Genomic DNA, 19,693 nt, shown 5'->3' with positions numbered 1-19,693 from the left:
CGCTCGCAGGACTTCTTGCAGAGTTAATCTTTTGGAATAAGTAGCAACGTTGCTCGTGAACATAAGCTCTCCAAGAAGGACAATGAATAAATAATATGTGTATAAAGTTAGCGCTAAACAATATAGCTACATGATTTGTACACAATTAAATTTTTAAAATTCTGTACTTATTTTAATTCTCATATTGCAATGGATCACCAAGCAAAAATACATTATAAAGTGTGTACACATTATGGCACATTAAATTATGTAGTTAATACGCTGATTCTTTTCTGATGATATTAGATAATTAAAATGCTTTAAATTGGTCAGTAATTTAACAGAGGTACAATAAAGATAAATATATAACTATAATATGAAACTGAAGCATGCAATTAATATTATTAATCTGTGTAATATAAAATATTCCAAAAACGACGATTCGAATGACAGTATTGTGTACCAAATCCTGATTATATTGCGCATAAGTAAATAAATCAACTAGTAAATAAATCAAATCGATTCAGATATTAAAATATCAAACTATTTGCTATCGTAACATTGAAAATAATTCCCCAATATTAATTTAAACGTAAATTATCATCGAATCTCAAATGTCCATTAATTGGACTCATCGAGAACACGGTGAATAAATCACCAAATAAACACTGAGAAATAAAGATGAGAAATGATACGCAATTTTTTCATTTTTATAGCTTTTATAACCAATATAAAGATTAGCAATTACGTAAACAATTTTTCCGAACAATTTTTTGTTAATATATATATAGATATTTCTCACCTAGATTAAGTTTTATATGAAATTATCAGCACGATTTAAATGCAACTTATTATACAATCAACTTTATTCTAACTACAAAATTTTGCGTAAACCGAGTAATCTTCGCACAAAAATCTCCATTTCGCACAAACATGTTAAATTCGCGCTGAAATTACGCGATGTGCATCTGCGCGCGTTTCACAGAAAATCGCTAATCCAGTCTAGTCGGAAGAAAAAAAGAATAACCCGAAAGAAGTATGGAGAAGAGTTGCAACTCGTACGTTTTCTTAATTACACGGCGGGCACGTGGCCGCGATAATTACTTGGCAAACGTTCATTATGCGCCGAATGCCGATCCATCCCGTGGATGAGTCTTGCTCGACGCGCGGCGCAGAAATCCCGGCGAGGCAGCCATTCGGAAGTGACGAAAGCAGACGGTCAACCGAGTCCATCGTTCGCGGAATAATCCATACGGGATTTCCAGGCCCACTATTGTATCATCTAGCCGGGCCATACATAATCCCACGCGTGCGACCTGCTTCCTCAATTCCCGAGAAATTCCGCTTAATACTCGGTCGGAATAGTAAGCCTAATGCATGCAATTTGTAAAACAGTTTAGATAGAATTTCTGATTTTAGTAAAATTATACATACATATATTTATGAAAAAACCCGCTATATAGATTTGAAATTCTCGGAAGACGAATATTTATCTTGCTAATTAACTTCGTTGCATTTCTCTATACTTTAGTCATCGATTCTCTAAAATAATCTTATATATTCTATATATAAATATAAATAACATTCTATTGAATATGCGTATGTATATTTCATATAATGTTATGTACCTCTACATGTATAAAATGTTTTATTCTCTTATAAATAACAAATGCAACTACGTCATTTCCTACTACTTACCAATTATTAGCAAAGAAGTAACAAAAGCAGTTAAAATTTACTAGTTACCACTAGAAATTGTGACAATATATATCCACAGACCGGTGACTGAGAATGTACAAACTTCAATTGCATTTGCAATTTATGATCGTGACTCTCGCTCTTTTCGCCGAGCGTTTCCTACGCATTGCGGATTTATCTCGCTAATTTTCCGCGCACGTATGGAAACTTAATGGGTACCGTCGAGGCGGCGCGGGCGAGGCACGGCGCGTTCGAGCTTACATTTCGGCGGGCTGATTATCTTCCAGATTAACGAGTTTTTTGAGGTTGCAGCGTAATTGCAGCGGGTGATGCGACTCACATATGAGCTCCGCCGAAATGGACAAAGATGACGACAAGGCGGTTCCTTAACGAAGGACAGACTTTTTGCGAGTAATCGATTTTGCCTTTTTATTCTCTCGCTCTGACGCTCTCTCCTCTTTCTTTTCGCCATTCTCCTCGTTCAATTCCAATAAAGCTGTTCTAAATAAAAGTTGTTCTCGAAATAATGAACTAAATTGACGCGACAGCGTTAAACGTGGAAGCGGAAAAAAGTGACTCTATATCTCTTGCGACTACAATGAATCTCGTTTAACTTCAAATTTTCGCTGTTTATTACATCCGACTGAATGTTATAATGAAAAAAATAGATATAATGAGATTTTATCTTTGGGATGTGCTAAATATAAGTAGGTATATATTAACAGTGTAATGCGAATAATACAAATTGGTTCGATACTATTGAAATGTCGTAAGCAATTTTGATTAAGTATCAAGTCAGAACAGTCGACAGGAGCGCATCGATCGCACGCGATCGAATGCAGCATCTCGGATGCATCGCGGCGCGCGGTAGAGAATGAAAAGTTGCCGGTGCCTGGGAAAAAATGGTTGCATCTTATGCGCGGCCGAGCCGCGGAAGCCATCCGTTAATGTCCGATCGTGACAATAGCGACGCCGCTTTCGCTTGACCGAACGATCGCTCGTGTTGCTTGATAAATATTTACCCGATTTCGAACGGCTAGTTTTTATCGGATAATCGCGTCTCGTTCATCTTCTCCCAATTCAGAGAATAGCGCGAGAAAGGAAAATTGGTTAGTTGTGCCATATTCTTGTCGCGGTAGTCTGGTTTGATTTATGTGTTCCTTATTAGGCTCCTCTCGATTCTATAGAGTATCTCTTAAATATTCTCATTTCTTTCAGCATTTTGAATAATTTAGATAAACTCTTTTTCTTTTTTCTTTGTCCCCTATCTGTTAATATAAATTTTACTTTGTAAGGATATAAAGAAATAAAATATTTTAATGGATTGAAGTTTTAATGTAGCAAATAGATAATAATAGAAATATATATATTTAATTTACATTAGAAATTTATACTTTATAGTTATAATTTGTAGTAGGTATATTTGTTTTTGCAGAATTAAGAAATTTGAGAATTAATTACGAAGAAATGTAACACAGAAAACTTAGAAGATTTTCTTCTTGGAAGATTATCCAAAACTTTGTTACGAAAATAATTGTCAGATTAATTAAAGCATGCGTAAATATAAGAAAATTCCGATAGTTCTGAAACATTCTATACATCCTTTTATGTTCTATACATCTTTTTACGAACAATATTTCTAATCTCGAAATATTGTGTTATAGAATTTAATTTAAACTATTTAACGATATAAATGTGGCAATTTAAACGAGCAAATCTCGAAACGAGCAAATAGACAGATGTTCAAGTGTTTTAAAATAATTTTAAAATCACAAATAAAACGCACTTTATTTCTTTATATTTCTCAAGTTAATTTATATCACTGTTATGCAAATACTTTCCACGATCTCGGCCAAATATCGACGGAATACGAGGAGCTAAAGCGAAGTGGACGAAGTCTCGAATTAGCACGATCACTCCTGATTTCTAGGCGCCATTAAATTCCCTCTCCCGTCGCCGCCGCCACTGGTCGAAAATTAATTTCTACCGTGACCGGATTCGCGAATTCCCCCGAGTCCACCTTGGATCCCTCCTTCATTCAGTCCCCTCGAACTTCTCCGCATATTCTCCATGGGATTACATGACTAATTACGCGACTACTCGGACCCGCTTAATTTCCGATCGATATGCGGAATGATCAGAAAATTTTGCGATCTGTTGCGCGAAGCGCATCGTCGTTAAGTTCATATTAATTTGAGGCTTACGATGTGATAGAGTTTATTACTTATATAGCTGTAAAATCGATATTGATTCTTTTTTTCCAAAGAAAGGAAAATATTTGTGAATATAATATATTACATTTTTTATATTACATTATTAAATACCTGTATGTTATAACATAGATAGAGGAGAGTTGGATATTACCGCGCGGTTGACAATTCCGCGCCATTGTTTAACTCAATAACTATTTGTATTACGCGCCTACAATGATGTTAATATTATAGAGTAACACAAAATACCCCACCCGCATGCGCCGTCAATTTGTTCCGGCCGTCTATGTAAAGACACTGCGCTCTGGAAGCTTTTCTGCTTATTCGTTGCAATTTTGCTGGTAGTTTCGATAAGAGATGAGTAATATAATATTTACATTAGAGAAATAAATTTGACGGATTTGATAGGCTAAAACACTATAAAATTAGGTTGCAAAGTGATTTTAGAAACACGCGTTTCTTTCCTATATATTTTAAGGTTGTAAAGTGAAATAATTGAGTTTGATAATTTCACACCTAAGGTATAATACTCATAGGTATAACGATAACTGTGTGTCAAGAGTTACCAAGACTGTTTAGTTTACAATGTAAGATGCTTACAAAAAAGATCGTTGCTTAGGTTTTGATTTGAATTTATAATGATTGTTATTTGTTAACACATTTACTTATTTTTATATGTAGGTATCTACCAGACGATATTAATGGATAAATATAAAAAAAACATTTTGTTATTGTGTTCTACTTCATGTCACTGGCTGAAGCCAGAGTAATTAGGCACGGTTTTATTAAACTGGGCACGATTTTATCAGACCTGGTCACGATATTATCAGACCAGTTTGATAATACCGCGTTTTCTCATTTTTTGGAAAATTATTAATATTTCAGTTTGTGTTTAACTTTCAAGATTATTGCTATGATATATGGATAGCCAAATAAATTATCTATCTAAAATTGCACATTTTGTTTTTTTGAAGCATTTCTGAGCTTAGATATACGCTTCAGTTCTTATAGGGGCTCGGTAATATCCAACTCTCCCCTATTGCTAAATATGAATATGCATATCTTTCTGTATAACAAATAAATCCAAAAATCTCTCTTTTTAATTATTATATTAGTTAACACTCGAATAATGACTAAATAAGCATTAAAAAATCTCAATGAATTGAAGCATTGTCAGCTAGCGTATGTCAAGTTACTTTATCATTTCGGCTCGTCTCTATATAATCAATCGGAATAAAATTTCTTGATTTGTCGCATTGTAATGTTACATCGTTTTATACCGTGACAATTTTCGCGTTAGCGCAATCAATCGGGAGAAACGACGCACCGACAATTCCCGCGATGCAATCCAGGAATGTAGCGAAACGAGCGCGCGCGATCTTCCCGGTCTCGGTGATATAGAGCTCGACTTGCGGCCAATTCCGCGGAAAACTTCGCAATCTGACCACACGTCAAACGCATTTGCGATTTGATTTATTCACCGTTTCTTCCTGCACGCGAATCTTAGGTTGTTCAACGAGCGGCGGATTCATCTTTCGTTGATGGATCAGATTGATCCACGGGCAGAGTCGGGATAAAGTTCCGCGAGGTACGCGGATATGATCGATCGCGTGTGAGCGAATCGCGCATTACATCTCGATTATATCCTCCGAACAAATACGCGCTGCGGTTTTGACGTAAACTTTGATGAAAACGTAATATTAGTACTGATACCGTGACATCAAAGTACACAGCCTTTTCAGATGCGTTACAGTTGTAAAACACGTATTATATCGACGTATAATAATATAACAGCGGCATGCTTAATAACTATAGGAAAGCGAGTAGGAGAGCGTTTCAACGCACATAATCAGTGAGTGTGATACGACCGCATGACACCAATTTTCTCACATGCGTTAGCTTTGACAGGGGTTGTCAGTTCATATGATAATGTTATTCATTAAAATAATTTTTTGTAATAATGATAATTAATTAAATAATCCCATTGTTTACTACGCGTACTGTGATCTTGTTAATAGGGGAAATTCTTGCGCGTTATTGCGTCAGTTTGCTCACGTGCATTAGCTACGACAGAGGTTGTCGGTTCATATGATATTATCATTGATTAAAATTTTTTTATAATAATGATATAATTAATTAAATAATCCATTGTTTACCATGCATATGCTGTGTGATCTTATTAATTGAGAATTTTCGTCATTACTATTTTCTCGCGTGCATTAGCTTCGGGATTGTCATTTCATATAATATTGTCATTAATTAAAATAATCTTTCATTATAATAGCAATTAATTAAATAATCCCATTGTTATTAGTTGTGAGAAATTCTCGTGTCATTGCACCAATTTTCTCGCGTGCGTTAGCTTTAATAAGGGATTGTCAATACATATGATATTGTTATTGATTAAAATACTCTTTTATGATAATGGCAGTTAATTAAATAATTTCATTATTTGCCATGTACATCTTATTAATTGAGAATTCTTGCGTTATTGTCATTTATAACATGTGAATATAAAGATTCAGAAATAACGTTAAAAATATCTTTAAATACAAAATTTTGAAAATTTGAGAATTAAAATATATGTAAAAAAAATTCAAATATCTGCGAATGAGTTTAAGAATATCAGCATTATTATTTAAATGCTTAAAAGAATAACGAAACAACTTTCCTCGCAAGTTTTCGCGTTACATTCTTGACACTATGTCAGACTCTTTAATACAAGACATTGCGCCCATCGAGGTAGTTTCAATGGAAATAGCGTAGCGACGAACGTATGTCTCCCCCGGGTGGATTCGCGCAGTCACGATCTACGGAGTTACATCTCGAGAAACTGGCGCGGACGTGGCCGCGATTCCTGGCGCGGAGGAGTAGCACTTACAATTGCACGTGAAATAAGGAAGGTAGAGTAGGAAGACAAGGCCAGGGGTAGGTGGCAAGCGTAGATGCCCATAGCAGACCATCAAAGCCAGAAGCATAACCGGTGTTGTTCGGTAAAGGCCGAACTTCCCTCTCTTCGGGGCCGATGAAGCTGTTGACGTCGACGTCATCCTGCGCGTGGCGCGCGTAATTGCGCCCTATCTGTTAGCAATACGAAAAGAGACATCAGCGTCCGCCTGATCAATATGCCGAGCATAACGTTTCTTATCAGCGTATAGTTATAACAATTAATTAAAGATCTGAGATAAAAAGAAGAGATGTAAACACCAAAATAAAATTTTCTTGGGCTACGAGTGCTCAATAGATAAATATGATATTTATTGATATTCAGTTTATGGAGGAGGTGGGTCTATAAAAATACATCACACGGTCGTTTTATGAAAGATAGATAACTAGCCTATTTATCCAGTTAAAAAGTCAAACATTGAAAGTGAATTCAAGATGTTAAGAGACTGGGATGACGGTATTCACGTATGGCGGTATAAAAGGTTGGCCATGTGTCATGTATTCCACCTCAGTAATTCGCAATCGCCGCGTGAAGTTTCGATAAACTCAAGCGATACTATCCGGCCGGCAGCGCAAAGTTGGGTAAGCTTGACTTCCATGCGCTTTTCCATTTCGGCATATAAGCGAGTCATAAATTTCGGCGTCGGCCAGCCAGCCGCTGGCGGTTGTTTTATCCTCTCCGAGCAGGAACTTGGCCGGGTAATTCTGCAATGCGGTTGAAAGCGCCATCCCTGCGCGCCTTGCTCGCCCACGGGTCCTCTTTCCGGTTCAGCTCCTTCTCTCCGTCGCTCTTTTTTACGCACGTCCTGATATCCGTGCACGACCGAGAATTACGCGCTCTCGCGTCGGGACGCATCATTGCGTCCTAGCGTGGCAAAACGTGAAGGTTAAAATAGCTGAAAGAAACATTATGTGTGCGCGGTATCTTCTTCTTAAGCTCCGAAGCAAGTCGAAAGATCTGTAAAGTCTATGTGTTGTCATATCTTTGACATTCTTCAATTATCACATTGTTTTTATTATTCAAAAACAGCTGATTTAGAGATAACCAAAGTAATATTAATTATTTTGTGATTATCTTGAACATTAAATATCTTTTTAATATATTTCTTAAAATAATTTATACTTTTATCATATTATAATCTTTTGTTATACGTACTTCTATATTCTAGAACATATAATTGATGTACTAAAATAGTATTGAAGATACTAAGATTACTTGACTATAACGGCGTACATTGCCACAGGAAACCTAATTATGTTCCAGGATTAGATCGACCGTATCTGTATCCTTTCAACGTATTTATTTTTAATACGCGGTCATACGGGAACGAGCGCGAAATTAAGTCGAGCATCCATCCATCAGCTCGATTCTCGCGCGAGCGAAGTCCCGTGCGGTGATCCCTGGCGATCGAAAGCCGATATCCCGGCTCGCGGAGGCCCCCAGAATTGCCCTAATTCGCGAGATTCCGAGTATAACAACGGTAACCGCAATACGCGGGAGTTAACTTGAAGGTTAATTACACCCAGGATTTCGAGCGCAGCCGGCGCCCCGAAGAATTTCCGGGTCTGGCGGAATGAAGAGGGCAAAGTGTTAATTTATGCGTTAGTCTCGTGCCTGGCATACACAACCGCGCGCGAGCGGGGAGGATTTGCGGGGAGGGCAGCAGAAACGAGAGCGCGCAACGTGAAAGTAACCACGGGGCGGAGAGCGGTGGTAATTCAGTACGGTAAATTCGCAGCATACGGCATACAATATGCAGGTGAGAACAAGTCTCTCTTCCACCTGCCACCGCTCTTCCGTGTATTTCAACCCCTCTTCAGCCTCTCTCTCTTTCTCTCTCTCTCTCTCTCTCTCTCTCTCTCTCTCTCTCTCTCTCTCTCGCTCTCTTTCTTCTTCTCTCTCTATTTCTCTCTTTCGCTCGTTCATTCTCTCGCTACCAACGTCGTCCACTCCACTGCCCTTAATCATTGTGATCGCATTACGCTGATGAATCCCGAATATCCCGCGCCGTCCCCGAGCGTTGAATGCAAGCCTCGTAAATTGCATTTCCTAAAAACGTCGCGGTGACTGTCCCGCGGGAGAAAAAACATCATTTTTTTTTTTTTTCAACAAAGTTTCGTACATTAGTTTCGAAAACCTCGAATTTTACACACTCCCGTCGTTCTGATATCTCTTTTCAAAAATCGCGGTTGTAATTTCCCAAGCGTTTTGCGCATGAACGACGTTATCGCGATACGAATCTCCTGGCCGTGTTGCGAGCCTGGCCGTGACGAGTAAATACGTGCACGTGTGTGCATTAAAATGTGTGCCCCGGAGACTTAAAAAAAAAAAACTCTCACCGCCGTATAAATAATGACGCATTCGGAAAGCTCGAAATTCCGACACGCGTTTATTCGGGGAAGCACAGAAGGACCCTCGTTTTTCACAAAGCGAGTGGTAAAGCTTCAAATTTAGCGCCGCTCCCACTCCTCGGCTATCTCTCTCCAAAAATCGGCCCCATAATTTCGCGAGCGCTCTTTCGACGGCAACGACCTTATCGTGCACTAAATTTCTCGTTGCATCGCGAGCTGTGACGAATGCCCGGGTGTATGTATGTGTGTGTGCGCACACGGGGCAGGAGGGGAGGGGGTGCGAACGCGTAACAGGATGCTACGTACGTGCGGCACGTATGCGACCCGCCACGCCATAATTACAAGGCCGTAGTTCCGTAATGGGATTTTCGATGGTTTCAACGCGAATTCCGACACGTCCCGGGCGAAGGAGAGCGATAGCGACGATACGACTCTTGCCATTGGTCACAAGAGCGATTGCAAATACGCGATTAGTCAATTAACGCAGAGCGCATTGCGCGACGCATGTTTGTCTTTGCATTCCTGCGCCCGCCATCATTATCTCAATAAATTGCACGTTAATTAGACAAAAGTAGATTGAAACCGTGTGAAATAGCTCGACAAGTTAAGAATAGTTATTCGATTATAATATTTTGTTTATGAATGTTTTAATCAATTATAGAGTGGTTTAATCAATGATAATTGGAATAACTTTCATAATATCGTGATTTTTGGTACAAAATATTGTTGTATATCTTAAAGGCACCTTTTTAGCACTGCAGTTATCTTTGCAATTAAATCCGCTTGGCTAAACTTGTCTTTTTGCAAGTTATCAACCGGATAGCGGTTCTTGTACCGAAATTAATCTCGTCCTTAATTAGCGTTAATATCAAAGTTTGGCTGTACGCGGACGCGTGCAATCCGCGGCAAGTGCGGCGCGGCGGAACTTCGATAAAACTTCTCATTTATCGCACGATGCTGAAGTTATTGCAACTTTCTCAGGATATGAATAAAGAGTAATGTAGCGTTGCCTTCATCGCGAATACCGTTGCCTTCGTATGTTCGCCCGGCGCGGCGTGAAATACGATTTCATATTCGCAAAATGCAATCCCGGAGCGCTTTAGAATGCAAAGCGTATATTCGCTGATTGAGAAGAACATTAAGCGAAGAACATTAAGCGTTCTGTTGCTGAAACGTACAAATATTTGCGAAGAAAATCATACACAATGGCCGTGCATTTGGAAAAATAGAAAATTAACTATACTGATGAGAGTTGCAGGCAATGCAATACAACTTCTATTTACGTATCCTGAATAAAAATGTATATATAATGCGTAATAATAATAAACAGAAATTAAATGGCGTAATATTGATACGTTGAAATACAAATTAAATGATATAGTGTGTCCATCAAATGTATTTAGAACACATTTTATTTTATTATTTACGTTTTTACAATATTTCTTGTATTTGGAAGAAATCAAATTTTGGTGATATAAATATAGATAAATAAATAATATATATGTAATATTAATGTTAGGGAAGATAATATTTAACGTTGCAGAATTTACGTGGTAGAATGTCTAATTTGTATGCAATTAGCAAAAGAAGAAAGGATAATTAATATACGAATGATCACGTTTTAGCTTTGACTAATCAACCGTGTAATTTTAGCTAAATGATTCAAAAGGCGTTAAATTATCGCTTGATATTTTTTGCCCTACGTCATCAGTCAAGTGAAATGCAACTGCGCCGTTGCTCTATTTCGCAAAACCTGGTAACCGTGACCGAGATTGAGGAGCAGATTGCGCGAATTAATTGTCGACCATTCGAGCGTAATTAGCGCTAATTGCGAACTTTTCCCGTATGTGCGCCCGCTCAATGCTCACAATTGGAGAATGCAGTTGCAACTGCGAGTTTCCAGCGCGAAACTTCGGGCTCGCCGACTTTGCCTGGCGTAACTTTCCGAGGGAAGTGAAGAAAAAGAAAGTAAAGGAGCGAGTAAAAGTGGTTCGGAGAGAATAGCGAAGGGGGAAAAAGGAGACAATCTCTCACTGCGTTGAGAGAAAATGGGGGAAATAGAAATAAAGGTAAATATAGTTTTCGTTAGCTTTCTGACGCGACTCATAGTAATTATGTACATACGCGCAGACATTTTTCATTATCTAAGATCTCTCCGAGAAAGCAGCCGGCAGGCAGAGAAACAAAGATTTAATAAATACCTACTTAGCGCTAACTGACATCGTACTTTACGGGATGCCGTTTCTTGATCAAGTTTTAATATTCACTTTATACACTAAAACGTTATTAACATTTTATAATTTATCTCTTTGACAATTTAAATTTAGGAAAATATTTTTATTATATTGATGATGAGTTACATTTTCACCTTAGAATTAGTCAAAATTATGAAGATAAGGCTAAATAGGGAAAAAAAGGCAAATTCAATTTAATGAAAGATATATGAAAGGCGTTTTCTTATGTATATATCGAGTCGTCGAACATCTGTGTATAAGTAGATACTGCGGAAAGCCAGCACACACTCCGTACATACACGAGGGCATCTATAAATGTATAATGCGCGCTCCGTACGACGTGGGGCGTTAAAGCGGGAACTGGCGAGTCGCCTTATGAATTTTAATGAGGCCGTATCGTCACGTGATAGGTGTAAGGGTTGTCCCGAGTCGGGCTTCATACCCGCTGTCAAACAACCCTTAACCAAGCTGTTGGTCGCCAGTTTCCATCGTCGCGACTATGATCTTATACACGTCGAGAGATGATCTGCGACAGCCGCAAGCTAAAACGCCCGACATCGATCAACATTTTAGTGAGTGATAAATGTTAAAGATGACGCGGAAAACGCGGCCTGCGTAATTTTGATTACATCGATAAAAACGGAGACTAACAAGAGAGAGAATATTAGTTCTTTGTCAATCGATGTCTACAATTAATTATGTGTAACATGTTTTTATGCAGAGACAAATTATGGAGACTTGTCTCGCGCAGAACAGGTATTACGATACATTTAAATAGGTACATCGTACATTTCATAATTTTATATTCGGAGAGAACATTCGAAGAAGTCAAGAAGACGAGGAAAAAGGGAGGGAATAGACGCGAGCAAAAAAGAAAAGTGGTTCGACTTTTCGGACCTCGCATCGTTAATCATTCGCGCGAGACTCGATAGGCGCATGTATTATTCAGTAGCTTTTTGATGCCGGTTATGCATAACTTTTGTCGATGTTCAGGCGGCCGCATTCGTCGGAAAACCCGTCAGACTCCGTGTGGAAAAGTGGAGTGAGTTCGCTCGTGCCCGGGCTGCCGCAGAATGGGTCTCTATGGCGTCGCATATGGGACCCTCGCTGTAATTCATCTGCGATAACACGACCGTTTCATCGCGAATCGCTATCAAACTTTCGAGGAAACCTGTTCCATTCTCGTCAAAACGTTCCCTCTATAAAAACGACTCGTTTTTATATACATATGAGATTGGTAGTACATAAAAAGTACTTTATAAAGTATATGTATAAAAAAGAATAGGATGCGATAGATATAGTTATATAATTCTGTTATACCTTAGAGGTAAAGAAACGAATTTTCAGTTTTTGTCAAAATGGAGTTAATACATTTTTCAATATATATATACCTACCAGAAACTTAAATCGTATAATAGTAAAAGGTCTTATGTCTATCATTACTATAGTTCCTAAGATACAATGTTTAGAAAAAGTTGTATTAAAAATGTTTATATAGTGCCTTAATTTTGGAGGTACAGCATGTTATTGGCAGTGTTGTACCGCTAAATATGTTAAATTACTTAATTAAAAACTTAATAAATTAAATTGATTCCTTTATTTTATATCTAAATAACTACGCCATTTTTTTATTTAAAACTTTGAACCTCGTTTTTTCTAAATTTATAGTAATGGAGATACAATCCTTTACCTCTAAGTACAGAATTATGTATAATACTAGAGAAAATAGACACTTACGAATAGTTTCTCATTAAAGTTTTCCGATAACCAGTCATTTTTTTCCGCAAAGAATCGATTGTCAATGGATAATTAAACAGCCAGCAATATCTCTGCAAGAATTAATTTTGCATTTTATATCGTGAACAAATTACGAAAATTGCAATAACTCTTCTGGCCCAATGCAGCGATGTTATACGAATTTTGACCTTTCCCTACTCACACCGAATATTAAACATCGCGCTAATATTTCAGGACACACCGCGCGCTTATTGAATTTAAGTCGTGCTTTTCACACGATTTGCACAATATCCGCCTAGATTTTATATAATAAAATCCATTTCGTTAATCTCCTTTCAGGAATTCCAATTTCTCACACGAACAAGAAAAATGTAATTTTACAAATTATACATATACATATAGCAGCACTAGAGAAAGAATATTTTATACAAAAAGGAGCATCATAAATTCTATTTATCTTGATATACATATTATCAGATAATTATTTTATTAATATTCAAAAAAGATTAAAAAGTGTAGAAAAATGTTTAGTTTTAGAAGAAAAACTTTATTCGTTCTTTTATTTCAAGAAAGTATGTCTTCTTAATCTTATTTCGAATATTAATAAAATAGTTATCTGATAATACATAAAGATAAATAGAATTTATGATGCTGCTTTTTGTATAAAATATCTTTCTCCAGTGCTGCTTATGTCAGTCGATAATATCGACTGTATCGTGGCACAATTTGTAGCAATATTTAACTTCTTTTATTTTGACAAATCTTCCATCTATTCTGGAGCCATATTCTAACAGCGGACTCGTACGGAGGATTATGGTTTACCTTCGAATCAGAATCACCGATCGGCTGAACATTAGGAAACAACATCTCGAGTTTCTGTCGTTGACACTTCTAGTCGTAGAAACTACTATGTTTCGAGCTGTCACGATTTCCTTCGCAGAAACGGCTGACTAATTTGCGTCTGTACCACTTCGTTTCACTATCGATCTTCCGCGGAAATCCCACGATCAGTCTTATCCGACTTGACCGGAGCTCGATTTTACGCCTCGCGAAGCCCTAACGCAATAGTTATTTTGAATATCCAAGTTAAATAATCAGCGTTATATTAAAGTAATATAAGTGTTATTAGCTTGTTATATTGGGTTAATATTTAATATGTATAATTAATTAGAAAAATACATTCTGCTTATTGCATTTTTCTTTAGTAGCGTTTAACAATAATTATGATATTTACATGATAGCTACATTATCTGTTTATTTAACGCTATTTAATTTAAAAAAATATTTGTTTATTTAATTCTTATAAAAATTTTAATAACGACATGTTACAAATTATACTTTAAGGTTTTATTCTGAAGTAATTTCTTTTTACTTCTTTTTTAACTCTTATCTTCATATCGATCTGACACTTCGAAAATCAATGTTCTGTAAGGGATTTCTTGATCAAATTTCGAAAACTTTGTAATTGAGGGAAAGTTCCAAAGAAGCGGTTTTATGTACTTTAAAGAACGAATTGTTCAGGAAACGAACTTTCTTCGAAACAGTTTCTTCGGTCTCAATGGGGTGGAAACGAATATGCCGCCTCTCGATCGGATATAAGATGCAGAACCGACGGATCCTTGCATGGGTCGCGAAGATTTCGGTATATGAGGATCACATGAATCTCCACTCCGTTATTTCTTATTTTAGCTAACCGGTTATGCGCATTCATACCGCTGTGACGCGATTTATTTGCGCCAATGCAATGGCGTAAACGCGCGGACCACTGAGTCGCAAAATTCGCTGCAACTTTGCGTGGTTGCCGCGCGAAACTCACAGCTGCCACATGAATCCAATAGTAGCAAAGCGATCAGATGTAATGGTGACAGAATATAACGATGTAGGTAGCACGAAGAAAACTGTGAAAATGTATTATTGCGAAATAAAGAGAAATCGAGGCAATCGAAAGTATTTTGCAGATTATTTTATTAAACATGTAATACCCGTATTTTTAACATATTATGTAGCTAAATAATATAATATGTAAATATAACTACGAATTAAATCTCTGAGTGCAAAAATAATATAATAAAATAAATAAATAAATAATATTTAATACTTTATATTTTTATGTCATTTACGATGTAAAAATGTTTATCCCCGCTTTTAAAATTAATTAAACTTGATTTCTACAAAGATAACGATAAATCTTTTAGGGCTTTACGATAAAACAATAAAAATATTTGGCGACAACATTGTCCCATACAGAAAGAAAGAGAAGTCAAACAAAATCACAGGATGCGAAATGAAACGTGACTTGCGTTCTCTCGTTCTTACGTGAACCTTTGCACCCTTTGATGCATCTTCCGCCTCTAGCCTCCCGCCCTTATCCCCGTCCCTTCAGTTCCAGCTTTGCCATCCGCTCGCTTTTGCCTCCTTTGACCCTTAATTCGACGAGCAAGATTCACCGTAGCGTGTGTGCCATTAACCCAAATAATTTTGAACTCGAGAGTCTCCATGTCGAATTTCCCTTTACCCATTACACTTCCTTTGCGCTCATCCAGATATTTTTTTCTCTTACTGAAAGAGTGACCAGTACCATATTGGTTTCATAAGGAAAATTTATGTGTTCGATGCAGATTCGATCTATGTATTAGACGCGTAAGAAGACGTACATTTAAAAAAGCTAAGAAATAAATTAATTGTATCGATCGCTGTTATTATTATTATTTTTATTATTATTAATTTTAAATTTATTTCTGCTATATTACATTAATTATGCTTGCCTATATTAGCTTATAAATATACTTCTCTCGAATATTTCAAACGTTCAATTATTTCAAGATATGTTTAAAAATTATTTTTTTTATTCGCGGTATTCTTTCTTTTTTAATGTTATAAAACGATCTAATGTGATCCCTTATCATTAGCGAAGTAACTTGAATCGCTCAGTGCATCACCGAGTGCATCGAACTGGCATCGAGCTGTTACTTCGTGGCGGATTGTCGGTGTGCGGGAAAGGTCCGTTAAGCGTTCTCGTGTAAGTTCGAAAGTCAATTGGTCTGGATTCGCGTAAAGTTTCTACGTTATTTTCGTCTGGGAAAAGGGTGGAAGGAGTTGAGTACGTTTCAGTTCCCGATCGGGGTTCTCGCGTCAGATATGAGGCGTGGTGTAACCCGCGCAATTGACTCCTGCAAAGCTAACGAAACTTCCACGACAAGAAGGAAAAAAAAGCTACGATTTATAGCTTTGACGATCGAAGTTTTTTGATATGTCTATAATCTGTAGAGTGCATGCTCGTAAATTAAACCGATAAGATAAGAAGAAAATAAGCAGAAGTGTACTTTAGTTTTAAAAATTCTCTTTTTTTGTACATATATATAACAATCCGTTAATTGCTTTACTACTTATTATTATAATTGGATATGATATAATTGTATAATATATGTATATTGGTAACAGTTAAAAGAAGATATTAGTAATTATTTTCAGCTAAATTTTAAATGAGCTATTTCATACATGTAACCATATCTTATTAATAACATTTTATGGATAAACTTTGCAAGAAAATAAGACACTATACTGTTATTACGTAAATATTACATACTTTTATGCAGCAATTTTAGTACTTCCTCGCCGAGTTATTCTTATCCCTTATTACATTAATTTTATCGTAATTTTAGTAGTGATATCGAGTTTCCACAAACTCAATCGGAAATTGTATAGCTTGTTTTATAATTTTCCGAGTTATTACAAAAATTTAATTATTTACGGCTCGGTTATATACTATATTATTGTGTCATTATTAAATAAACTTGCCGGGACTTATAAAAGACTCCGCCATTGCTTCTACACGCTATTTTATAATATACAATATATACAACGAAGACAGCAGTCGCTAATTATGCGCGTTTTGAAATTCCGATATGTATTGCATCGATAATGTCTTGCAATTATCGCGAATTATTGGAACACAGACATGTGCAAAAATATAGCGAAATATCGATGGTATATACGGTAGCTCGATGAATATTGGAGCTTGCGTATTTTAATATTTATTAACGGCTATTGGGGACCAGATGTAGGTCGATATATACTTGGCAAAACGCCGATATTTGATGGCCAGTCATTAATCCTTCCTGCGAGGGATTTACGCGGCCCAAGGCGAAACGGGAATTCATCGCGATTAATTAATAATATTTATAAAGCGGTGGCTCTCACGATTACAATGCACCACAGTGGCCTGTTATTAACGTGATTCCGTATCTTGCAATTATATAGCCAACAATCTTCATGAAGTTAATAACTTAATGCGGTTTCTTATTATTATATTATTATTTCGTTCACTATTTTGTGTGACATTTATTTTTATATTTTTTTCACTATTTTTCATATATTTTCTAAAATGTAAGACGCATATTTTTCACATAATGAGTAATTCTTATATATATTTAACCACGTTCTCTATTTACTGTTTTAGGGATGCTTGTCATGATTCCTGGACGCAACTGCGACTATCGCCAATGTTCGGCTGCATATGTCCGAATAATCATATTAAGCGGCGATGCGACAAGATCTTCTCGACGGTGAACCACAATCCCTGCGTTGGTGAGTCCAACTATACGCGATTTGTACAGTTTACTCTTTCTCTCTCTCTATCCATGTATTCATATATACTCCCGTCGTACATGTAATTACTTATTGAATATTAAATTTATGTGTCCTGTCAACGAACGACATAATCGTAATAGCACTATTTAATCGTGAAAAGTAAAGATTTAATTTATTATTGGATACATTCTGCTAATTGTACACAAACTATGCCATCGCAAAAGCAAATTTATTATTAGTTTAGTTAATGGTATAAAAATCTTTGCAAATTTAATGAAAGTTTGTCAAATTCCATTCTATTAACGTGATATGCTTAAATGCACATCACGCGATGCGTAACTACGTGTACGAAGTAATATCGTTTGATAAATTTTATCATGAATTGGAATTCGAAATACAATGTTGTGACATGAATGAACAAGTACAATTATATTAGCACCTTGTGAAAGGCGATTGTCGATGTTGTGAAGTAATTTTGGATATATATAAAAAGTTTTTTCTATCGTATCTACATTGAGTTTACGGGGTTTATCCTTGCGTGTCTGTCTGTGTGTATCTTGTACAGAATTCCTATTTGATTTCTTTCTGTCGATGTGTGCATCGAAGTGTTTGCATCGATCCTGGACTACAGTGATAGGTGGTCAATCATCGCCACGTGCAATCTTACAATGTTGAGATTTTATTTAAGAAAAATTAACTGCATCTTACAATGTCGAATTAAATTTTTCATTTTTATTCCAAAAAATTTTATTTAATTTAGATATACGTAATATTTCTTATTTTTCACGTATATATAAAATATAAACATACTAAAAATAAAATGTTACACATAGCAATATTATTGACGTACGTTGCAAATATAATATCCTATATATAACTCGATAAAAGTCTTATTCTATTAGATTTAAAAGATTTATTTAATGTGTAAGAATCATTTATAACTTCCGTATCTCACGAGAAAAGAACAATAAAAAATATCACATGCAGATATATTAGGAGTACAAATAAGTTTCCGCCGTTTTTTATCAAAAATTGGGCATTTATTGTGAAAGAACGGTACCTTATGTTTCAATCAAAGTATTGTCCATCGCTAGCCACTACTTTTTCCCATCTTTCTGGCAGTATATGGATACCGCGTCGGAAGAACGCTTCATCCTTTGAGGCTGCCACAAATCGACCCAATTTTTGATATCCTCATATAATGTGAAGTGCTGCTCAGACAGGCCGTGCGCCATCGATCGAAATAAATGGTAATTAGAGGGAGCAATGTCTGGTGAATACAGCGGGGGGGTAGAACTTCCCATTTCAACGTTTCCAATATGTTTTGACGGGCTTTGCGACATGGGGTCGAGCATTGTCATGCTGCAAAATCACTTTATCGTGTCTATCGTTGTTGAAATGGCTTGTTGAGTCACTCCTAATGTAAGTGCAAGTTCTTTTTGCGTTTGGCACGAATCTTCCTCCAATAATGCTTCCAATTCCGTGTCTTCGTACACTTTCGGCCTTCCGCTACGTTCTTTGTCCTCGACGTCAAAATCACCGTTCTTAAACTTTTGAAACCACTCACGACAACTTCTCTCACTTAAAGCAGCCTCATCATATGCTTCTACAAGCAATCGATGCGCCTCAGCTGCAGATTTCTTCAAATTAAAGAAATAAATCAAAAGTTCCCGCAAATGACGCTTATTCGGCTCAAAATTCGACATTTTCGCACGAAAAGAATTATGTGATGCCGATACAGTCTGATACTATGTCAAGTTTATGGTGTTGCCAGATGTCCAACCTTACGATATAACACTTTACATCTGACAATTTCAACCATAACCTCCTGGTGGGGCCATTTATTGTAAAACGGCGGAGACTTATTTGTACACCTAATACATTAAAATATTACGAATAAGATATAAAAAGTAATTTCTAAATGGATGAATAAATTTATTAATAATT

General features: G+C 36.6%; 1 protein-coding gene across 4 annotated transcripts in view; it reads left to right on the top strand.

The window, feature by feature from the left end:
- Nucleotides 1–19,693, top strand: part of LOC112453169 — a 331,828-nt gene that overhangs the window by 256,343 nt on the left and 55,792 nt on the right. For all 4 annotated transcript variants that reach the window (XM_025013760.1, XM_025013759.1, XM_025013756.1 and 1 more), the window contains exon 5: nt 17,616–17,743. In XM_025013760.1, coding sequence (XP_024869528.1) covers nt 17,616–17,743 — 128 coding nt within the window. The remainder of the gene's footprint in view (nt 1–17,615; nt 17,744–19,693) is intronic.

Source organism: Temnothorax curvispinosus, unplaced genomic scaffold (genome assembly GCF_003070985.1).
Source record: "Temnothorax curvispinosus isolate PA1 unplaced genomic scaffold, ASM307098v1 QBEX01004104.1, whole genome shotgun sequence".
Lineage (NCBI taxonomy): Eukaryota > Metazoa > Arthropoda > Insecta > Hymenoptera > Formicidae > Temnothorax > Temnothorax curvispinosus.
This window is presented reverse-complemented; position numbering and strand designations above follow the sequence as displayed.